The 20,102-nt window shown below is 37.4% G+C and overlaps 1 protein-coding gene across 5 annotated transcripts in view; it reads left to right on the top strand.

Annotated features, from left to right (window-relative positions):
• The window catches only part of F8 (coagulation factor VIII), a 231,296-nt gene that overhangs the window by 197,882 nt on the left and 13,312 nt on the right, over positions 1-20,102 (top strand). For 4 of the 5 annotated variants that reach the window (XM_085838319.1, XM_085838321.1, XM_085838322.1 and 1 more), the window contains one exon: positions 8,971-10,808. In XM_085838319.1, coding sequence (XP_085694445.1) covers positions 8,971-9,126 — 156 coding nt within the window. In that variant the 3' untranslated portion in view covers positions 9,127-10,808. Of the gene's footprint in view, positions 1-8,970; positions 10,809-20,102 lie in introns of those variants that run through there. The other variant, XM_085838320.1, reaches the window with a different exon arrangement.

Raw genomic sequence — 20,102 nt, forward strand, 5'->3', positions numbered from 1 at the left:
GCCTCTGCTTCAGATTCCAGACTTTGAGCCTATAGAGCTTTAAAAGAATACATTCATTTTTAGCTGCCAAGTTTGGGAAAATTTGTTTTAACAGCACTAGATAATTAATGTGAATAAATACAAGGAATGTTAGACTTGAACTTTAAGTATCAATAAGAACTCAAAAATTTAAAAAAGAAATTTGTGACAGCATTGTCCTCCGAGAGAGCCTAGCAATATTGATACCACAGAAACAGTGAGCACATGAGGTCTAGATGTTGGTCTCTACCTTTTCCCAGTAAATGACATCTGGGCTTATTGAGAAATAACTAATTTCTGAGACAAGAAAACTGTCTGGCAATTTGAAACATATAAAGCTAATGAGGTCCATGTGAAAAAGTACATAGGAGTTTACTTGAATTCTTTCTATTAAGCCAAGTTTGAGAAAAATTTGAATATCAAAAATATAATAGCAGGGTGTATTGACTCATGTAGAATTTGATTATCTATATAATAGAAGATTTGAGTAGACTCAGTCTTAACAAAGTTCTCAAACTTAGGATCATCAATAATGGGGAAGAGTGGTGCATCAAGTGTCCTTTGATGCAATGCAATAAGGACACACATTCTACATATCTAATGTGAAGTCATTCAAATTTAGAATTCAGTCCATGCTATAACACAAGTATTCTGTGCTTTTAAAGATGTCATGCTGGAGAGATGGCCCAGCAGGTAAGAGCACTGACTGCTCTTCTAGAGGTACTGAGGTCAAAACCCAGCAACCAAATGGTGGCTCACAACCACCTGTAATGGGTTCTGATGTCCTGTTCTGGTGTGTCTGAAAACAGCTACAGTGTACTTATACAAAATAAATAAATAAATAAATAAATAAATAAATAAGATTAAGCATAGTAAAAAGGCATAAAATATTAAAAATGAATCATTAAGGAATATATTCAAAGCCCTTATATGATACCACCTGGCATAAAGAGAGAGTATTTAAAACTCACTATACATCTCTCTACATTGTCTAACTATAAGTTTACTTTTAAAAGATTATCAGTGTTTCTAGGAGAGAAATTATTTTATCAGTAAGTATACTTCAAAAATTTCAAAATAACAAAATCTCTTTGAAGTTAAACATTAAGAAAATGCTAATTTTAAGCACAATGAGAAAAATTATTAATATTTCCATTATATTTATAGAAAATGATTTTAATATATTCAACAAACAGAATAAAATTTTAAATTATATTTCATTGTTATGTCTCCCTTTTCATTTCTGATTTTATAAATTTGACTACTGTCTCTGTGCCCTCTGGTTAATCTGGCTAAAGTTTTATCTATCTTGTTGATTTTCTTTTTTTTTTTTTTTTTTTTTTGATCTGACCCTTCAGAGGTAACTTCTATTTTCTTTGTATGAGAATGGGCACGCATTAACATACGTATACACTTGTGAGCTCACATATTAACTTATATTGTTACAAAAGCGAGTTCATACACTTTCCCCATTGTAACAGTGTATCATGGATGTATTTCCATGTAAATAAATGCAGGTCTACGTCATCATTTAAACGGTTACATATTTTTTTTTTGCACATTAACTTTTATTTTTATTTTTTTTATATTTTTTATTACGTATTTTCCTCAATTACATTTCCAATGCTATCCCAAAAGTCCCCCATACCCTCCCCACTACTTCCCTACCCACCCATTCCCATTTTTTGGTCCTGGCATTCCCCTGTACTGGGGCATATAAAGTTTGCATGTCCAATGGGTCTCTCTTTCTAGTGATGGCCGACTAGGCCATCTTTTGATACATATGCAGCTAGAGTCAAGAGCTCCGGGGTACTGGTTAGTTCATAATGTTGTTGCACCTACAGGATTGCAGATCTCTAGCTCCTTGGATACTTTCTCTAGCTCCTCCATTGGGGGCCCTGTGATCCATCTAATAGCTGACTGTGAGCATCCACTTCTGTGTTTGCTAGGCCCCGGCCTAGTCTCACAAGAGACAGCTATATCAGGGTCCTTTCAGCAAACGCTTGCTAGTGTATGCAATGGTGTCATCGTTTGGAGGCTAATTATGGGATGGATCCCTGGATATGGCAGTCTCTAGATGGTCCATCCTTTTGTCTCAGCTCCAAACTTTGTCTCTCTAACTCCTTCCATGGGTGATTGTTTCCAATTCTAAGAAGGGGCAAAGTGTCCACACTTTGGTCTTCGTTCTTCTTCAGTTTCATGTGTTTTACAAATTGTCTCTTATATCACGGGTATACTAAGTTTCTGGGCTAATATCCACTTATTAGTGAGTACATATCATTTGAGTTCTTTTGTGATTGTGTTACCTCACTCAGGATGATGCCCTCCAGGTCCAACCATTTGTCTAGGAATTTCATAAATTCATTCTTTTGAATAGCTGAGTAGTACTCCATTGTGTAAATGTACCACATTTTCTGTATCCATTCCTCTGTTGAGGGGCATCTGGGTTCTTTCCAGCTTCTGGCTATTATAAATAAGACTGCTATGAACATAGTGGAGCATGTGTCCTTTTTACCGGTTGGGACATCTTCTGGATATATGCCCAGGAGAGGTATTGCGGGATCCTCCGGTAATACTATGTCCAATTTTCTGAGGAACCGCCAGACTGATTTCCAGAGTGGTTGTACAAGCTTGCAATCCCACCAACAATGGAGGAGTGTTCCTCTTTCTCCACATCCTCGCCAGCATCTGCAGTCACCGGAATTTTTGATCTTAGCCATTCTGACTGGTGTGAGATAAAATCTCAGGGTTGTTTTGATTTACATTTCTCTGATGATTAAGGATGTTGAACATTTTTTCAGGTGTTTCTCAGCCATTCGGTATTCCTCAGGTGAGAATTCTTTGTTTAGCTCTGAGCCCCAATTTTTAATGGGGTTATTTGATTTTCTGGAGTCCACCCTCTTGAGTTCTTTATATATATTGGATATTAGTCCCCTATCTGATTTAAGATAGGTAAAGATTCTTTCCCAATCTGTTGGTGGCCTTTTTGTCTTATTGACGGTGTCTTTTGCCTTGCAGAAGCTTTGCAGTTTCATGAGGTCCCATTTGTCAATCCTCGATCTTGCAGCACAAGCCATTGCTGTTCTATTCAGGAATTTTCCCCCTGTGCCCATATCTTTGAGGCTTTTCCCCACTTTCTCCTCCATAAGTTTCAGTGTCTCTGGTTTTATGTGAAGTTCCTTGATCCACTTAGATTTGACCTTAGTACAAGGAGATAGGAATGGATCAATTCGCATTCTACATGATAACAATCAGTTGTGCCAGCGCCACTTGTTGAAAATGCTGTCTTTCTTCCACTGGATGGTTTTAGCTCCCTTGTCAAAGATCAAGTGACCATAGGTGTGTGGGTTCATTTCTGGGTCTTCAATTCTATTCCATTGGTCTACTTGTCTGTCACTATACCAGTACCATGCAGTTTTTATCACAATTGCTCTGTAGTAAAGCTTTAGGTCAGGCATGGTGATTCCACCAGAGGTACTCAAAAAAAAAAAAACCAACAAACAAACAAACAAAAAAAAACCAGCTCCTGGTTTTGTTGATTCTTTGAATAGTTCTTTTTGTTTCTATTTGGTTGATTTCAGCCCTGAGTTTGATTATTTCCTGTGGTCTACTCCTCTTGGGTGTATTTGCTTCATTTTGTTCTAGAACTTTAAGGTATGTTATCAAGCTGCTAGTGTATACTCTCTCCAAACTAATTTTTTCTTTATTTCTTCCTTGATCAAGTTATCATTGAGGACAGAGTTATTCAGCTTCCATGTGTATGTGTGCTTTCCGTTGTTTTTGTTGTAATTTAAGACCATTAAAGAAAATATCTAATAAAAAAAAAAGACCATCCTTAGTGCATGGTGGTCTGATAGGGTACATGGGATTATTTCAATCTTCTTGTATCTGTTGAGGTCTGTCTTGTGACCAATTATATGGTCAGTTTTCGAGAAGGTACCATGAGGTGCTGAGAAGAAGGTATATTCTTTTGCTTTAGGATGAAATGTTCTATAAATATCTGTTAGATCCATTTGGTTCATACCTTAAGTTAGTTTCACTGTGACTCTGTTTAGTTTTTGTTTCCATGATCTGTCCATTGATGAGAGTGGGGTGTTGAAGTCTCCCACTATTATTATGTGAGGTGCAATGTGTGCTTTGAGTTTTACTATAGTTTCTTTAATGAATGTGGATGCCTTTACATTTGGAGCATAGATATTCAGAATTAAGAGTTCATCTTGGAAGATTTTACCTTTGATGAGTATGAAGTGCCCCTCCTTGTTTTTTCTGATAACTTTTCTGAAGTCAATTTTATTCAATATTAGAATGGCTACTGCAGCTTGTTTCTTCAGACTGTTTGCTTGGAAAATTGTTTTCCAGCCTTTTACTCTGAGGTCGTATCTGTCTTTGTCACTGAGGTGCGTTTCCTATATGCAACAAAATGTTGGGTCCTGTTTCTGTAGCCAGTCTGTTAGTCTATGTCTTTGTATTGGGGAATTGAGTCCATTAATGTTAAGAGGTATTAAGGAAAACTGATTGTTATTTCCTGTTAATTTTGTTGTTAGAGGTGGACTTATGTTTGTGTGACTATCTTCTTTTGGGTTTGTTGAAAGATTACTTTCTTGCTTTTTCTAGGCTGTAGCTTCCCTCCTTGTGTTGGAGTTTTCCATCTATTATCCTTTGTAGGGCTAGATGTGTGGAAAGATATTGTGTAAATTTGGTTTTGTCATGGAATATCTTGGTTTCTCCATCTATGGTAATTGAGAGTTTTGCAGGGTATAGTAGCCTGGGCTGGCATTTGTATTCTCTTAGGGTCTGTATGACATCTGTATGATATCTTCTACCTTTCAGATTCTCTGGTGAGAAGTCTGGTGTAATTCTGATAGGTCTGCCTTTATATGTTACTTGACCTTTTTCCTTACTGCTTTTACTATTCTTTCTTTGTTTAGTGCATTTGGTGTTTTGACTATTATGTGACAGGAGGAATTTCTTTTCTGGTCCAGTCTATTTGGAGTTCTGTAGGCTTCTTGTATGTTCATGGGCATCTCTTCCTTTAGGTTAGAGAAGTTTTCTTCTATAATTTTGTTGAAGATATTTTTGAGTTGGGAATCTTCACTCTCTTCTATACCTATTATCCTTAGGTTTGGTCTTCTCATTGTGTGCTGAATTTCCTGGATGTTTTGGGTTAGGAGCTTTTTGCTTTTTGCATTTTCTTTGACTGTTTGTTGTGTCAGTGTTTTCTATGGTATCTTCAGCACCTGAGATTCTCTCCTCTATCTCTTTTATTCTGTTGGTGATGCTTACATCTATGACTCCTGATCTCTTTCCTAGGTTTTCTAACTCCAGGGTTGTCCCCCTTTGTGATTTCTTTATTGTTTCTATTTCCATTTTTAGATCCTGGATGGTTTTGTTCAATTCCTTCACCTGTTTGACTGTGTTTTCCTGTAATTCTTTAGGGGATTTTTGAGGGCTTCAACCTGTTTACCTGTGTTCTTCTGTATTTCTTTAAGAGAGTTATTTATAACCTCCTTAAAGTCTATCATCATCATGAGAAGTGATTCTAGATCCGGGTCTTGCTTTTCCACTGTGATGGTGTGTCCAGAACTTGCTATGGTAGAATTGTGTTCTGATGCTGCCAAGTAACCTTGGTTTCTGTTGCTTATGTTCTTATGCTTGCCTCCTGCCATCTGATTATCTCTAGTAATACCTGCCCTGGCTATATCTGAGTGGAGCCTGTCCTTCCCAAGACCCCGGTTGTTTTAGAACTCCTCAGAATTCAGCTGTCTCTGTGATTCTGGGATCCTGTGATCCTGAGATCCTGGGTATGTTGAGCTCCTGGGAGTCAAGCTGCCTCTGGAACCCTGAGATCCTGGTGTGACTAAGCTCCTGGGATCCTGGGATCCTGGGTGTGTTAGAGGGCCTGGGAGTGGAGCTTCCTCTGGCTGTTGTGGGACTGGCTGTGGAGTTTGTGCCCAAAGTCTGCTCAGGGCACTGGCTCAGACTGGAAGGAACCCATGCACTGGTCAGGCAGAGTTCCGGGGTGCCTGGGTCCTGCTGGTCCCATTTACTTCCATTGTTGGGGCAGACATTATATCCTCCTCACCTCTGATCCTATGAATAAATACATCTTTAAAAAAAAGATGTCAGTGTCACAAAGGATGTAAAGAGCATAGACTATGAATTCATTATTTATTTTTTATTTTGCATATGTGTATGTGGTATGTGTATGCTCACATTTGTGGGTGAACACCTATGTAGGGTGCATGTGTACAGAAACCAAAAATTGATATTAGGTATCTTCCTTTATTATTCTCTACTTTATTAGGGGTCCAGTATTACTTACCCTAGAGATAACCAATTCTAGCCAGTCTAGCTAGCCAGCTTGCTCTGGATATACCTTATCTCTGCCTTCTGAGTGTTGAGATTGTAGATGGACTAAACATCCATTCATATTTACTTGAGTATAAGGGATCTGAACTCCAGCCCTCACATTTGTACAGAAAATGCCTTATCCTCTCATCTCCCTATTTTAGATTTAAGAACATTTAAAGTGATATAAGTAAATGTGTGCCTTTTATTAGATTTTTTAATTGTACATTTATCTTTTCCTTTTATTTATTTATTTACTCACTTTACATCCTGATCACTGTCCCCTCCCACAGTCTGTGTAGCATACCATTATGATAAATGAAAATTTTAAATAGTAGATAATATTGCACTAATGCTACATTTATTGGGCATAATAATGTTAGTCTGTGGTATATAAAAAAATGACCTCATAGGTTTTGCACGCTGAAATATTTAGTATGCAAAAATGCCATGATGTTTGTAATTTCCAAATTATTTAAGAAAAAAGGTGTGTGTGTGTGTGTGTACAGAAAGTGGGGGGGGGTAGAGAAAGGGAGGAAGAGAAGAAGAGAGAGAAAAGGAGGGAGCTAGCTGGAAAGATGTATTAACAGTTTAGAGTGCATGCTGCTCTTGCAGAGTACCTAAGTTCAGTTCCCAGCACCAGGCATTTCACAACCTTATATAACTCTAGCTCTAGGGACTCCAATGCCTCTGTCTTCCATAGGTACTTGTACCTATGTGCTCATACCTATACAGACATGAATGTATACACATAATTAAACAAAATAATCTTGTTAAAGAAATGGAAGGAAAGCATATATATATATATTTTCATTCTAATAATTGATAAGTAGATGAAGGACTTAAGCATGTTCACTATATCATTCTTTCAATTCCTCTATGAATGTAATTTTTATCATTAAAAATTTAAGAAGACATAAGTGTTGTGTCTAATGAAAGATGACCAAACCTCCAGATATATCATAAAATTGAACCTGAAGAAATTCCAAATCTGGAACTTTAATGTTTCTCAAAAGTTTGATCAATCACATAGACTTTAATGCAACAAATACTTACAGTATATTTGCCATACTACATTGTTGTATGACATTATTCCTGGGGAGATATAAACAAATGTCTACTCATCACAGTTAGAGAGCTGATGATAGACCAAAATGAAAATACTACCAAAGTCCAGCTTGGTGAACCATGAGTTTTATTGGAATTAATCACAGGAGTCTGGGTGGGAGGTTACTTGCAAGAACAGGAACAACTCAAAGATAGCTGCACTGCCAAAGCCCATCCCAGCATGGTGACAACTCATAAAAGCTGGAAACCTGGAGCACACTGCACAACCTGCAGACAGTTCAATAGATTGTAAAGTAATCTATCTAAGCATTTCAGTTGTTCTGAGTCTTTTCCAGACAACTTGACTTCTCAGTTGTCTCTACTACTTATATACTCTTAAGAGATAGAAGATCCTAGTGAATCTGGTCAGTTTCATGGACTTCCTGAAGTGATTAAGATGTTTATTTCTTGATCTTAATAAGCTTCCCATCAGAATGGACTGTTTTGTGTCCCTTTAAAGGGTTCTATGTCTTAACAAGCTTTATTCCATGATGGAATGTTTTATCTCAAAGGAAGTTGCTGTATAAGATATGTGCATTAGGTTCCATATGCTATGTTTTATAAAAATGTTACAAGAGAAACAAAAAAGAATTTCAGATTTAGGATAAACAGGAACCATATTTTAGAGAAGGAAAAGTTTTCTAATGATGTGGCATTTATACTGAGACATGAAAGATAAAAATAACAGATCAAAAAGGAGGAAACAGTGGGATAAAAGACTTCTGAGTAGAAGAATACCACGAGTTCTCGTATTAAAAATAAAGAGTTGGCACTATCCAATAACTAAACAAGACAATTGTGTCTATAATGTAAAATAGGGGGAAAGTAGTGGGAGGTGAGATCAGAGTGGCCACAGACCATATCTTTCAAGGCTTGGAGGTCAGAATGAGTATGGATTTCATTCTAAGTGTTGTGGAAGATTTTGTTTTGGAGGAAGGAGGTATGAATGTTTTGCTTATGTGTGTGTCTTTGCACCACATGCATTCAGTGCTCAAGGAAGCCAGAAAAGAATGGTGAATCTCTTGGAACTTGAGTTACGAACAGTGAGAGTTTGCTTGTGGTTGCTAGAAATTGAACCTAAGTCCTCTGGAAAAGTAGTCAGTGCTTTTAACCACTAAACCATCCCCATCCCCATCATAGATGATTTTAAGCAGGAATGTGGCACCTCTAGGTTTACATATTGAGAAGCTTTTTCTAGGTATTCCCTAAGGGGGCCAAAGTGAGAGAACCAATTAAATTGACATTTCTAGGTTAAGAGATAGACCAAGCCTCAGTAGTTTTAAGAAGCTCCCTAGGAAAGTAATTTCAGCTTGTGTGTTTTGATAAGCATTGTGACAGATCCAAAGAGGAGAAAGGGTCATGAGAAAGAGAAACCATGAATGAGTGACTGACCAAGCAGGGGGCTAATTAACTTGAAGCTTCTAGCAAGAATGTGGTGTTATAAATGGTATATTTTTCTTGTCAGTCAGTTAATACATGCTGTCTATCCTCTTTCAGGTTTTTCAAGGGAATCGGGACTCATCCACACCTATGGTGAATTCTCTAGACCCACCATTACTCACTCGCTATCTTCGAATTCACCCCCAGATCTGGGAGCACCAAATTGCTCTGAGACTTGAGATTCTAGGATGTGAGGCCCAGCAGCAATACTGAGGTAGCCTCTGCATCACCTGCTTGTTCCCCTTCCTCAGCTCAAAGATTGTCTTAATGTTTTATTGCTGTGAAGAGACACCATGACCATGGCAACTCTTATAAAAGAAAGCATTTAATCAGGGCTTACTTATAGTTTAAGAAAGTTTCGTCCATTATCATTGTGGGAAACATGGTGGCACACAAACAGACATGGTGCTGGAGAAGTTGCTGAGAGTTCTATATCTGGGTCCACAGATATAGCAGGAAGAGAAAGACACTGGGACTGACTTGGGCTTTTTAAACTTCAAATACTACCCCCAGTGACACATTCCTTCGACATGCCCATACCCATTCAAACAAGGCCACTTCTCCTAATCTTTCTCTGTAGTGTCCCCACTGATGACTAAGCATTCAATTTTATGAGCTTGTGGGGACCATTCTTATTCAAACTACAAGGATATTCCTTCACCAATTCAAGACTACCATCCCTCTTAGGCGTCTACATTACATTACACATTGTTTATACTACCATCATTTTATTTAAAAGAATACAATCATATATCACCCTACTTCCAAATTATTTATTCTGAATTTTCTGAAAATTTAACTTTCAACATTTGGAATGAAAGCTGTGAAGCACCACACTAAATTTTATACTTTCAGTTATCAATATAAGTTATGCACTACCAACCCCCCAAAAAAATCCATAACAGAATCAGAACTAGAAAAACTATTAGCTTTATAACCTCTTAAATAACTCATGTCCATTAACTACATTCATTCATTCCTGGTCCCCTTATATTTAGCCTTTCATGTTCTCTTTTCTTCATGTTATACTGTACCCAAATGTACATTATATCTAATATATATATATGTGTGTGTGTGTGTGTGTGTATGCATATACATATACATACATACACACTATTGGCTAGATTATACATATGAGAGAAAACATACAGATTTTTTTCTTTCTGAGATTATATGACCTCATTTAATAATATGCATTCTAAGACTATGTTCCAGAAAATTTTATCTTCATTTAAACTTTAATTTAAAACCCGGAACACTGAAACTTTGAGGAAAAAAAAAACACACAAGATACCCTTCAAGATATCAGTACAGGCAAGAACTTTTAAAATAGAACTCCAACACTACAGGAACTAACCCCAAGTATCAAAATATGGGATTATATGAAAAAAAAATTGTGCAGCAAGAGAAACAACCATCAGTTAACATACAGTCCAGAGAATAAGAGACAAATCCTTACCAGCTACACCTCATAAAGGGGCTAATTACTATCCAGGGGCTGGTGAGATGGCTCAGAGGTTAAGAGTACTGACTGTTCTTCCAGAGGTCCTGAGTTCAATTCCCAGTGGCCACTTGGTGGCTCACTGCTATCTGTAATTGGACCTGATGCCCTTTTCTGGTGTGTCTGAAGACAGCTACAGTGTACATACATAAAATAAATTTTTTAAAAAATCATTAAAAAACAAATCTGATAAGTTGAAAAGTTGAAGGTGATGTGGAGAGAAAGCAGCCTTGATTCACTGTTAGTGGAGGTATAAATTAAGGTACCCATTGTGGAAATCAGTTTGGAATTTTTCAAAAATTAAAAATAGAACTACCATATGACTCAGCTGTTTCACTCCTGAACATATACCCAGGAAACTCCATACCCTACCATAAAAATCTTTGTACCTTTATGTTTATCTTGCTTTATTCACTATAGCAAAGAACTAGAGCCAACAGGTGAATGTATAATAAAAATTTGGTATATATATACATATATATTTATAATGGAATGTTACTTAGCTCTAATGATAATAGTCTTCTAAAGGAGATATTTTTAATATTTCTATGGGAAAGTGCAAACTTTAAAGTTATATTAAAGAGCTTTGCCAAAACAAATGCTCAACTTCTCTTTTACTCCTTCCTTCCTGCTAAAACAAAAATACAGTGGAAAATTTTATACTATACTTCTGTAGTTGAAATATCAAGGAATCATAAAAAATGCAACTGTTGAAGGCTCCAGTATGCATTGCCACATTCTCACCAGAAGCTTGGGGATGTTTCATTGGTCCTTCTTCTTCTATACTTTATTATGATTACACAGACACATCATGGTAGCAATGACAGTCGACTGAACAATCAGAGGATGCATCCAAAATTTGCAGCCAAAGATGATTTGAAAAAATAAGAGGAAAATTTGTCTCAGTCTCAGAAAAGGCAAAAGAATGGATACATTTGTTTCATGCTAGTGCATTTTGTAGTAATCCTACTTGCCCCTTCTGTGACTTCTTTGGGAACTATAACACAACTATCAAAGTCCACAACTGACAAAACTATAGATGGTATGGTTTTATTTTCTATAAAATTCTAATCACTCAAATCTAACTTAATAATCTGATTTTGATAGTCTTTTCCCATTGATGATACAGCTCTATTTCTCAGATGCTTCTGGAATCAACTGTTTTGTTTTCAGTTATGAATTAAAATAAAACATTGATGCATACAAATGAAAGCCTTTGAGAATTGTTTTAATACTAGAAATAAAAATGTGAGCAATGAATGATACTTTAATAGATATTGGCTTTTACAATATTTATACATAAATATTTATAGATAAATAGAGAAGGCATGAAGTTTGGAAGGGATAGGAGGGTAAGGGTGGACCTGGGAGGAGGTAGGTAAGTGTGGGATATAATCAAAATATATTGTGTGCATTGTGAATTTCTCAAAAGAATTAATAAAAATATATGTAAAAACAAAGACATTCACTAGTAGAAAACCCAATTTGGGTATTGTAACACCAGACTAAATTGAATCCAGAATAAGAAAGTGTGATATATATTTTTTTTTTTTGAGAGAAGAGATAAAAATCACAAGTGGACCTTCAGTCTGTGAGAAGAGCCTACAAAGAGTTGGGACACGAGGAATTGCTATTTAAGAAGGAAGGGAGGGAGGGAGGGAAGAAAGGAGGAAGGGAAGGAGAGAGAGAAAAATAGCTTCTAAAAATTGATATCTCATTGGCAACAACTGAAGCCAACATATATTCAATGTACCCTAATATACATTGTAAAGTAACTGTATATGTACATTGTAAAGTAATTGAATAACTTTTGACCTAAAAGTTAAAGAGTATTAGGTAGCAGAGATAGTTCAGTCATTAGAATGCTGCCTTACAAGCATAAACATCTAAGTTTGATCCCCAGAATTTGCATTAAAAACAAAAGGCTGGACAAAGAGGTTTATGCTTGTAACTAGTTCTGGGGAGGTAGGGATAGGGGAATCCTTGGAGCTTACTGGCCAGCCAGCCTAGCCTACTTGGCCAGTTTCAGGGTAGCAGTACACTGTCTCAAAAACAGGTGGCTGGTACTTGCAGAACAACACTCAAGGTTGTCTAGTGACCTATACACAGGCACATACAAGTTCACTTTCACAAACATGAACATTCACACACATACACAAGATAGAAAATGTTGATACAATATAGCCATGTCAACAAGTGAAATATAAAAACTTGAAAGACAAATTATCTTTATGCATCCTTTCCACTGTTATAAAAAGACCTATAGGTGTAAACTATAAAACATAATTTGTATAGTTCTATAGTTCTTCAAATGAGTTAATTGGATTTATAATTGTATTTAAAATGCCACTTCACAAGAAGGTTAAACAAGTTCTGCTAATAAATTGAAATTGTTAAAATTTATTTACTAGATTAGTGATGAAAATGAAAGTAAAAAGTCAACTAGCCATCTCAACATTTTCTTTCCTTCTATATCATTAGTTTTAAGATAAGTGACTGTTCCTCCATTGGGGACCCTGTGATCCATTCAATAGCTGACTGTGAGCATCCACTTATGTGTTTGCTAGGCGCTGGCCTAGTCTCACAAGAGACAGGCCCATTGGACACGCAAACTTTATATGCCCCAGTACAGGGGAACGCCAGGACCAAAAAGTGGGAATGGGTGGGTAGGGGAGTGGGGGGGAGGGTATGGGGGACTTTTGGGATAGCATTGGAAATGTAATTGAGGAAAATACGTAATAAAAAATATTTTTAAAAAAGATAAGTGACTGTTTAATACAAAAAAATAACAGGAATTTAAAAAAAGAAATCATAAGTCTTTAGTTGTGTATTATCTCTGAATGACATTGTCCTTTTCTGATTCAAAGAGAAAGTAGTCTCTTGTGCCATATTCCATTTGCCCAGTGCCTCTGCCTGGCCTTAGGGGAAGGAACTGAAGTAGGCACAGATGTCAGATGGACACAGGACAAAAGGTTGACTTCTCTGGCCTTGTAACTTTCTAGCTCTGCTGGATGCTGAAGCTCATGAATCTAGAGACTACACTCTTGCTTATTCTGTGGCTGATAACAGCTGGTTTCTCTCTTCTTTTACTCTCTATGCTTAATTTTACTTCTAAGCTCTACCTTACTGTTCAGTGCAAAAACTTAACTCATTCTATGCTTCATTAAGCACTGAAGAAACTTAACTCTTTGTCTGCTGTTTACTTTATAAATCTCTGTGCTTGATTAGCACTTGGAAACATAACTCTTGCTTACTTCTCTATACTTGATTAAGCACTAGAAAACTTAACTCTCACTTACTTTATAATTTTCTGTGCTTGATTAAGTGCTACAAAACCTAACACTTACTTTAATTCTTTGATTTAACACTGATCCCAGAATGTCTCTGGCAAATTAACACCTGTTTCTGAACAGCAGGGGATTAAGTAAAGAATTAATTGCTAGTGCTCCTTTCTCTCTTGCCTAGAAGCCTCACATCTCACTGGTCAGGTGAGAGGGAAGCTTGGAGCAATAAAACTTTTATTGAACCAGGGAAAGTTTACAAAAGAAAAAACTTTTACACAAGCAAATATGCATAAACACACATACATTCATATACACATTCATACACATTCATACATTCCTATTGAGCTCAGTTACTAATCTCATACTAACATACTTATACCCACACACCTATGCAATATGGAGCAAAGCCCAAGCACCATCCCAGAAAAAAAAAAAAAAACTCACTCATTATGGATAAAAAATAAGCTTCAACCCTTTTATTACTAAATGAAATAAGAAACCTGTCTCATTGTAAGAAAAGCCTACCTGCTGCCTTCTGCTCTCCCTGTAGCTCCTTCTCAATCTCTTTTCTCCTCTTGCATACTTAATTCTACTTTCTTCTTTTTCTCTCTTCATCATCACAGCTCCTCATCTCTGTAAAGCTGGTTTTGCTTCTACTGTTTCTCTCCATTGTTCTTCTGCCTTCTACCTTCTGCCTTAGTTTCTCTTTCTGCATTCTGTGTTCTTCTTACTTAAAATCTTCATTCCTCATTTTATACTTTCCCAGGACACATGATCACATGGCATTCCAATTATCAAAAGCTCACCACAAGTTTAAACAAATTCAAGTCATAAATTGAATAAGAAGTTTACAACAGAGACGTTTACATGTGTTTTCATTAAAACTAGTTATCTAAGCCGGGGGTGGTGCCGCACGCCTTTAATCCCAGCACTTGGGAGGCAGAGGCAGGCGGATTTTCTGAGTCCGAGGTCATCCTGGTCTACAAAGTGAGTTCCAGGACAGCCAAGGATATACAGAGAAACCATGTCTCAAAAAAAATCCAAAAAAACAAAAAACAAAACAACAACAACAACAACAACAACAAACAAAAACAAAACTAGTTATCTAGCTAGACATTAATTATCTATCACTAGCTCCACGGGTTCATTGAGAGTCTAAAACTGTAAAAAAACAAAAAACAAAAAACAAAAACAAAAAAAAAAAAAAAAGGGGGGGGCTGGTGAGATGGCTCAGTGGGTAAGAGCACCCGACTGCTCTTCTGAAGGTCCAGAGTTCAAATCCCAGCAACCACATGGTGGCTCACAACCATCCGTAATGAGACCTGACTCCCTCTTCTGGAGTGTCTGAAGACAGCTACAGTGTACTTACATATAATAAATAAATAATTAATAAATAAATAAATAAACTGTAATTCTTATGTAAATTAATATTGAAGTTTTGTATACATAAACCCAGTCAATATTTTATTTCCTGTCCTTGCACCTACAATAAATCATTGTTTTCTTTTGCAACCTTTAGTTAATTGTTTTGTGGCTTAAAGGAATTTATTCCTAAATAGTAAATCTGAATGCCTGCTTTCCATCCAGTAAAATTAGCTCATAACACATGAAGAATTGCAGAGTCCCAGTTGCAGCTTTCATATTACAGAGAACTCTAATTGTAGTCCTTATTTTAAAGGGCTTAATAATTATTAGTATAATTTTAGGAACTCTTATAGAATCATCATTACACTCCAAATTTTATTCCCCTCCCGACCCACCCTCCAACTGTTCCACATCCCATACTTCCTCCCCCCCCCCATCTCCATAAGGATGTCCCCACACTTCCACCCCCCATTCCACCAGACCTCCCCACTCCCTGGGGCCTCCAGTCTCTTGAGGGTTAGGTGCATCATCTCTGAATGAACACAGACCCGGAAGTCCTCTTCTGTATGTGTGCTGGGAACTTCATATCAGCTGGTGTATGCTGCCTATTGGGTGAGCCAGTGTGTGAGAGATCTCAGGGGTCGAGGTTGATTGAGATTGCTGGTCCTCCTACAGGGTCACCCTCCTCAGCTTCTTCCAGCTTTTCCCTAATTCAACAACAGGGGTCAGCTGTTTCTGTCCATTGGTTGGGTGTAAATATCTGCATCTGACTCTTTCAGCTGCTTGTTGGGTCTTTTGGAGGGCAGTCATGATAGGTCCCTTTTTGTGAGCGCTTCACGGCCTCAGTAATAGTATCAGGCTGTGGGACCTCCCCTTGAGCTGGATCCCACTTTGGGCCTGTCTCTGGACCTTCTTTTCCTCAGGCTCCTCTCCATTTCCATCCCTGCAGTTCTTTCAGATAGGAACAATTATGGGTCAGAGTTTAAGAATTAAGAAGTTACCTATTTGTGTGTATGGAATCCCTATGAGACAGTACATCTTCATTAATCTGCAGAAAAAATGCCCAATGGGAGGGGAAGTAATGCTCAGGGATTGTTAGATTAATGATGACAGAAAAGGCATAGCAGTAGCAGGAATCAATTCTGGGACAACATCCCTCAGGCCTTGTCTCCAAGGGCTCATTCACCTCAGTTCCAAGGAGAACCATCTCTGGAAAATCACCTGCTGGTCTTAGCCTTTCCTAGATGACTCCTGACATTCTTTGAATCTTTCTGAAATCCTGCGTGCATGGGCTTTGTGAATACCATGTGTAAACTGTTACAAAGAATGGAAGAGAACATGTGTGCTGCATTAATTTACTCTGTTCATGTTCATACTGCATTGTCCCATTTAATTTCCCTAAAAAATGCAAAGTCATCAATAAAATCATTAGAAATTTCAACACAGAGATATCAAAACTTTACAGCAAGTACAGGGCACCACTCTGCAATGGTCGCTGGAAATCCAAAAGTCACTCAGCTTATTAACTCCAAAATTTCAGACCTAGAGGAACTATGAGATCATAAATGCTTTTTTCCCATTTTAGTTGCTAAATGTGGAAATATTTTTTTACATAGAATAGATACTTTATGTAGCAGTCATATTCTTTTTATATATGGAACACTCAAGCACAGGGTACTAATTATCAACTTATACCAGCCTCACTACCTATCAGCTATCCTAAAGAGCACAGGGCAGTATTCAAGTTTGAAACTCCTACAGATCTTGCTGGATCCTTCAGCTCTTCCAAATTCTAGGAAAGGTGTATGCTTAGCTCTTTGAAAAAGGTTAATTTTTCATACAAATAATACCAACACCAAACCTGGAAGTATTTAAGAACTGAATGTACTAGGTATAGTGACCCACATCTTTAATCCTAGCACTGGAAAGGCTTCTATGGCAGACTTCTATGAGTTTGAGGCCAGCCTGGTCTACGTAGCAAATTACAGACCAGCCAAAGATACATAGAGAGAACATATTTAAAAACTACAACAAAACTGAAGCTTTTCGACCAACTCACTGGGCTTCAGCTTATCCTTCAGACGTCCAATGAGCACTTGCTTCTGACAACTTTATTTCATATTCCCTTTCTGTGATGTGGCCCTTTAAGGTTCTCTTTCTGTATGAATCCACTATGCTCGCAGTATCTTAATGCTCGGCAGTCTTCCTGAAAGGTTCTTTCTTTTTTTAAAAAAATATTTATTTATTTGTTTGTTTGTTTATTTATTTATTTATTATATGTAAGTATACTGTAGCTGTCTTCAGACACTCCAGAAGAGGGCATCAGATTTCATTATGGATGGTTGTGAGCCACCATGTGGTTGCTGGGATTTGAACTCAGGACCTTTGGAAGAGCAGTCAGCACTGTTAACCGCTGAGCCATCTCACCAACCCAAAAGGTTTCGTTTTTAGAACATTAACTGTCCCATTCTCAAAAGGTTTTGATGTGTAATCTGTGATACCTTAGGGAAAAAAATATTCCAAGCCCCCAAGACACTAATTTCTGTTTGTCCTCGATCAAAAAAGACCTTTTTCTCATTACTGGGAATAAGCCTAGGATCTCACACATACTAGGCAAGCACATGCTCAGTAAGCCATGTCCCCCTAACCCCATACAGTATTTATCGCGTTACTGTAGCAAAGGGCTGCTACTTCAATGCATCCCAAGAAATATCCAATCATTCTGAAATCAATAGTAAGAAATGCCAGTTAATATTGCTGTCAGTGTAGCCTGAAGAGTCACAGAGGCCTGTGTTCAGTCATACCTAGGTTCTTGACTGCCATGTAAAATTTCAGAATGAATCAGAGTGAAGCACAGTTAGTGGGATTATTTGTTAAATATCAAGACAAGACCCATTTGTGAGAGCCAAGTGTGAGCATTAGAGTACATTAGCAGTAGTTCAATATGTGATTTGAGGGCTTTGAAGCTATTTAGTCTGCAACTAAACTTAGTTATTATAGAAAATATGCACTGGTATGTAATTTTTTCAAAGCCTACTTTTAATGATAATTTTTAAACACTTTAACCTCCCTTCTATCCCACCACCCAACAGAGGTGAACGTGTTTTAGAAATGGTTCTGTGGAGCAAATTTTATCTGCATTGTCAGGAAATCAGCAGTTCGGTTCACAGGTCATCAGTGGCAGCTCTATCCACTCACAAACACTTCACAGATATACCAGCAGTCCAGTTCAGTAGTGTCAGGATAGCAGCAGTGGTGGCATGACCTAGCAGGAACAGCTAGGCCTTGATCAAATCAGCAGGAAGGACCAGGAGGGACTCCAGGAGTTCTTTGCCATGCCTCTCTCAGCAAAGCAAAGATCAGCAAAGACACCAAACCAAGAAACTATACAGCTAGCTCTACCAGCAAGCCAAGCCTTGACAAGCCAAACCTCAAGCTCCTTTCCCAGTCCACTGAGTCCTATTTATTCTCCCTCCAAACATCACGTGTCCTCCACAGGTCTTGCCTCACCACATGTTTTGCACGGTGTCTCTGTCTCAGCTGACATCACTCTGCCAATCAGAGTCCTTAGAAGTGGCAAGAAACTATAGCACACCACCAGTTTTTTGTTTCATTTCTCAATATGGAATCCTGACAAATGCAGCTCAACTACACAATGTAAGGCAGACCAATACATGTGTGTCATTAGTGAAAAATCCTTCAACACGTGTCCTTTCATGTGGTTGCTTTAGCAGAACATCCTTTCACCTGTGTCTGCTTCAGTGAAACATTCCTTCATGAGTCTGCTTTAGCAAAACACCATCCAACACAACTGACTTCCAAAGAACAGTTAAGTTTCCACTTCACTAGTATATTTATTTTTCTTTTTCAAATAATTTTATCATTGAAGAGAATTTTTTAATTTAATTTTATTTTAAATTCATTTTTTACACTCCATATTCCATTCCCCGCTCCCCCCATCCATCCTCCAACTGCACCATGTCCCACACCTTCTCCCCACCCCACCCCTGTCTCCACATGGATGTGCCCATCCCACCTGACCTCTAAACTCCCTGGGGCCTCCAGTCTCTTGAGGGTTAGGTGCATCATCTCTGAATGAACAAAGACCCAGGACTCCTGAAGAGGAAATATTTTAAGGTACATTATATAAATTACTATCTAGTGAAAAAATGCTAGTTAAGATTATAATCATTAAGCAAAGTTATTTACTCAATTCACAAGGAGATTGACCTTAAGGCATAGTTTATTAGCCATTTTAATAACTTTTTGTGATCTTAGAAAAGAGATCACAAGTATTTTTGGAGATGATCTAATCAGTTATATAAAAATTCCTGAGTATTGGCCATTGAGAGATTGAAATTGTAACTGAGGGAAAATCTCTTTCCCTTCCTATGTATCCTCTATTTCCTAGCTAATTATCCTTAATCCTGCCATATTAAATGATTTTCCATTAATAATATGAAATACCATTTTATTCATTAAAATTTGATATACACATTATTATAAGGTATAGCAAATACCATGTAGTGAAAAAATATTTTGGAATTCTTCACACCTAAAAGACTATTAGTGTGAAAATGAATTTAAGTATCAGCTCACATATGCATGCTTGGGTGGAAAAAAAGCTGTCTGTTCATTTAACTACCAACTAGAACCTACATGGGTGTCAAAGGTGGTTAATGATATCATAGAATGGTGGGATTCTGGCTGGAATTCCAGAGAATTAAGAGGATGACTGGTTATCTTCTTCTGAAGGCTTTTAGCCTCTGAATACCATAGTCTAATCCCACTGTTTTGTTGGTTACCTTTGTTCTTAGTTAATTTCAGGTAAGTGGTTTTACACCAGATTAACCTCTCTTTAAGCCCCTTCCAAATATAAATAAACATATCTGTTAAAATATCTTAAGTAAAGAAAGCCCAAAATATTGTTATCAATGAGATGGCTGGGGTCTTTTTGTTCTACTTGGATGAAAATTGTCAATATGTGAGGAAAAAGTTTTCTAGTGCTAGTAGATTTGGGCCCTTGAGTGTCCAAGAAT

Source organism: Mus caroli, unplaced genomic scaffold (genome assembly GCF_978045245.1).
Source record: "Mus caroli unplaced genomic scaffold, Mus_caroli_1 scaffold_5, whole genome shotgun sequence".
NCBI classification, from domain to species: Eukaryota; Metazoa; Chordata; class Mammalia; order Rodentia; family Muridae; genus Mus; species Mus caroli.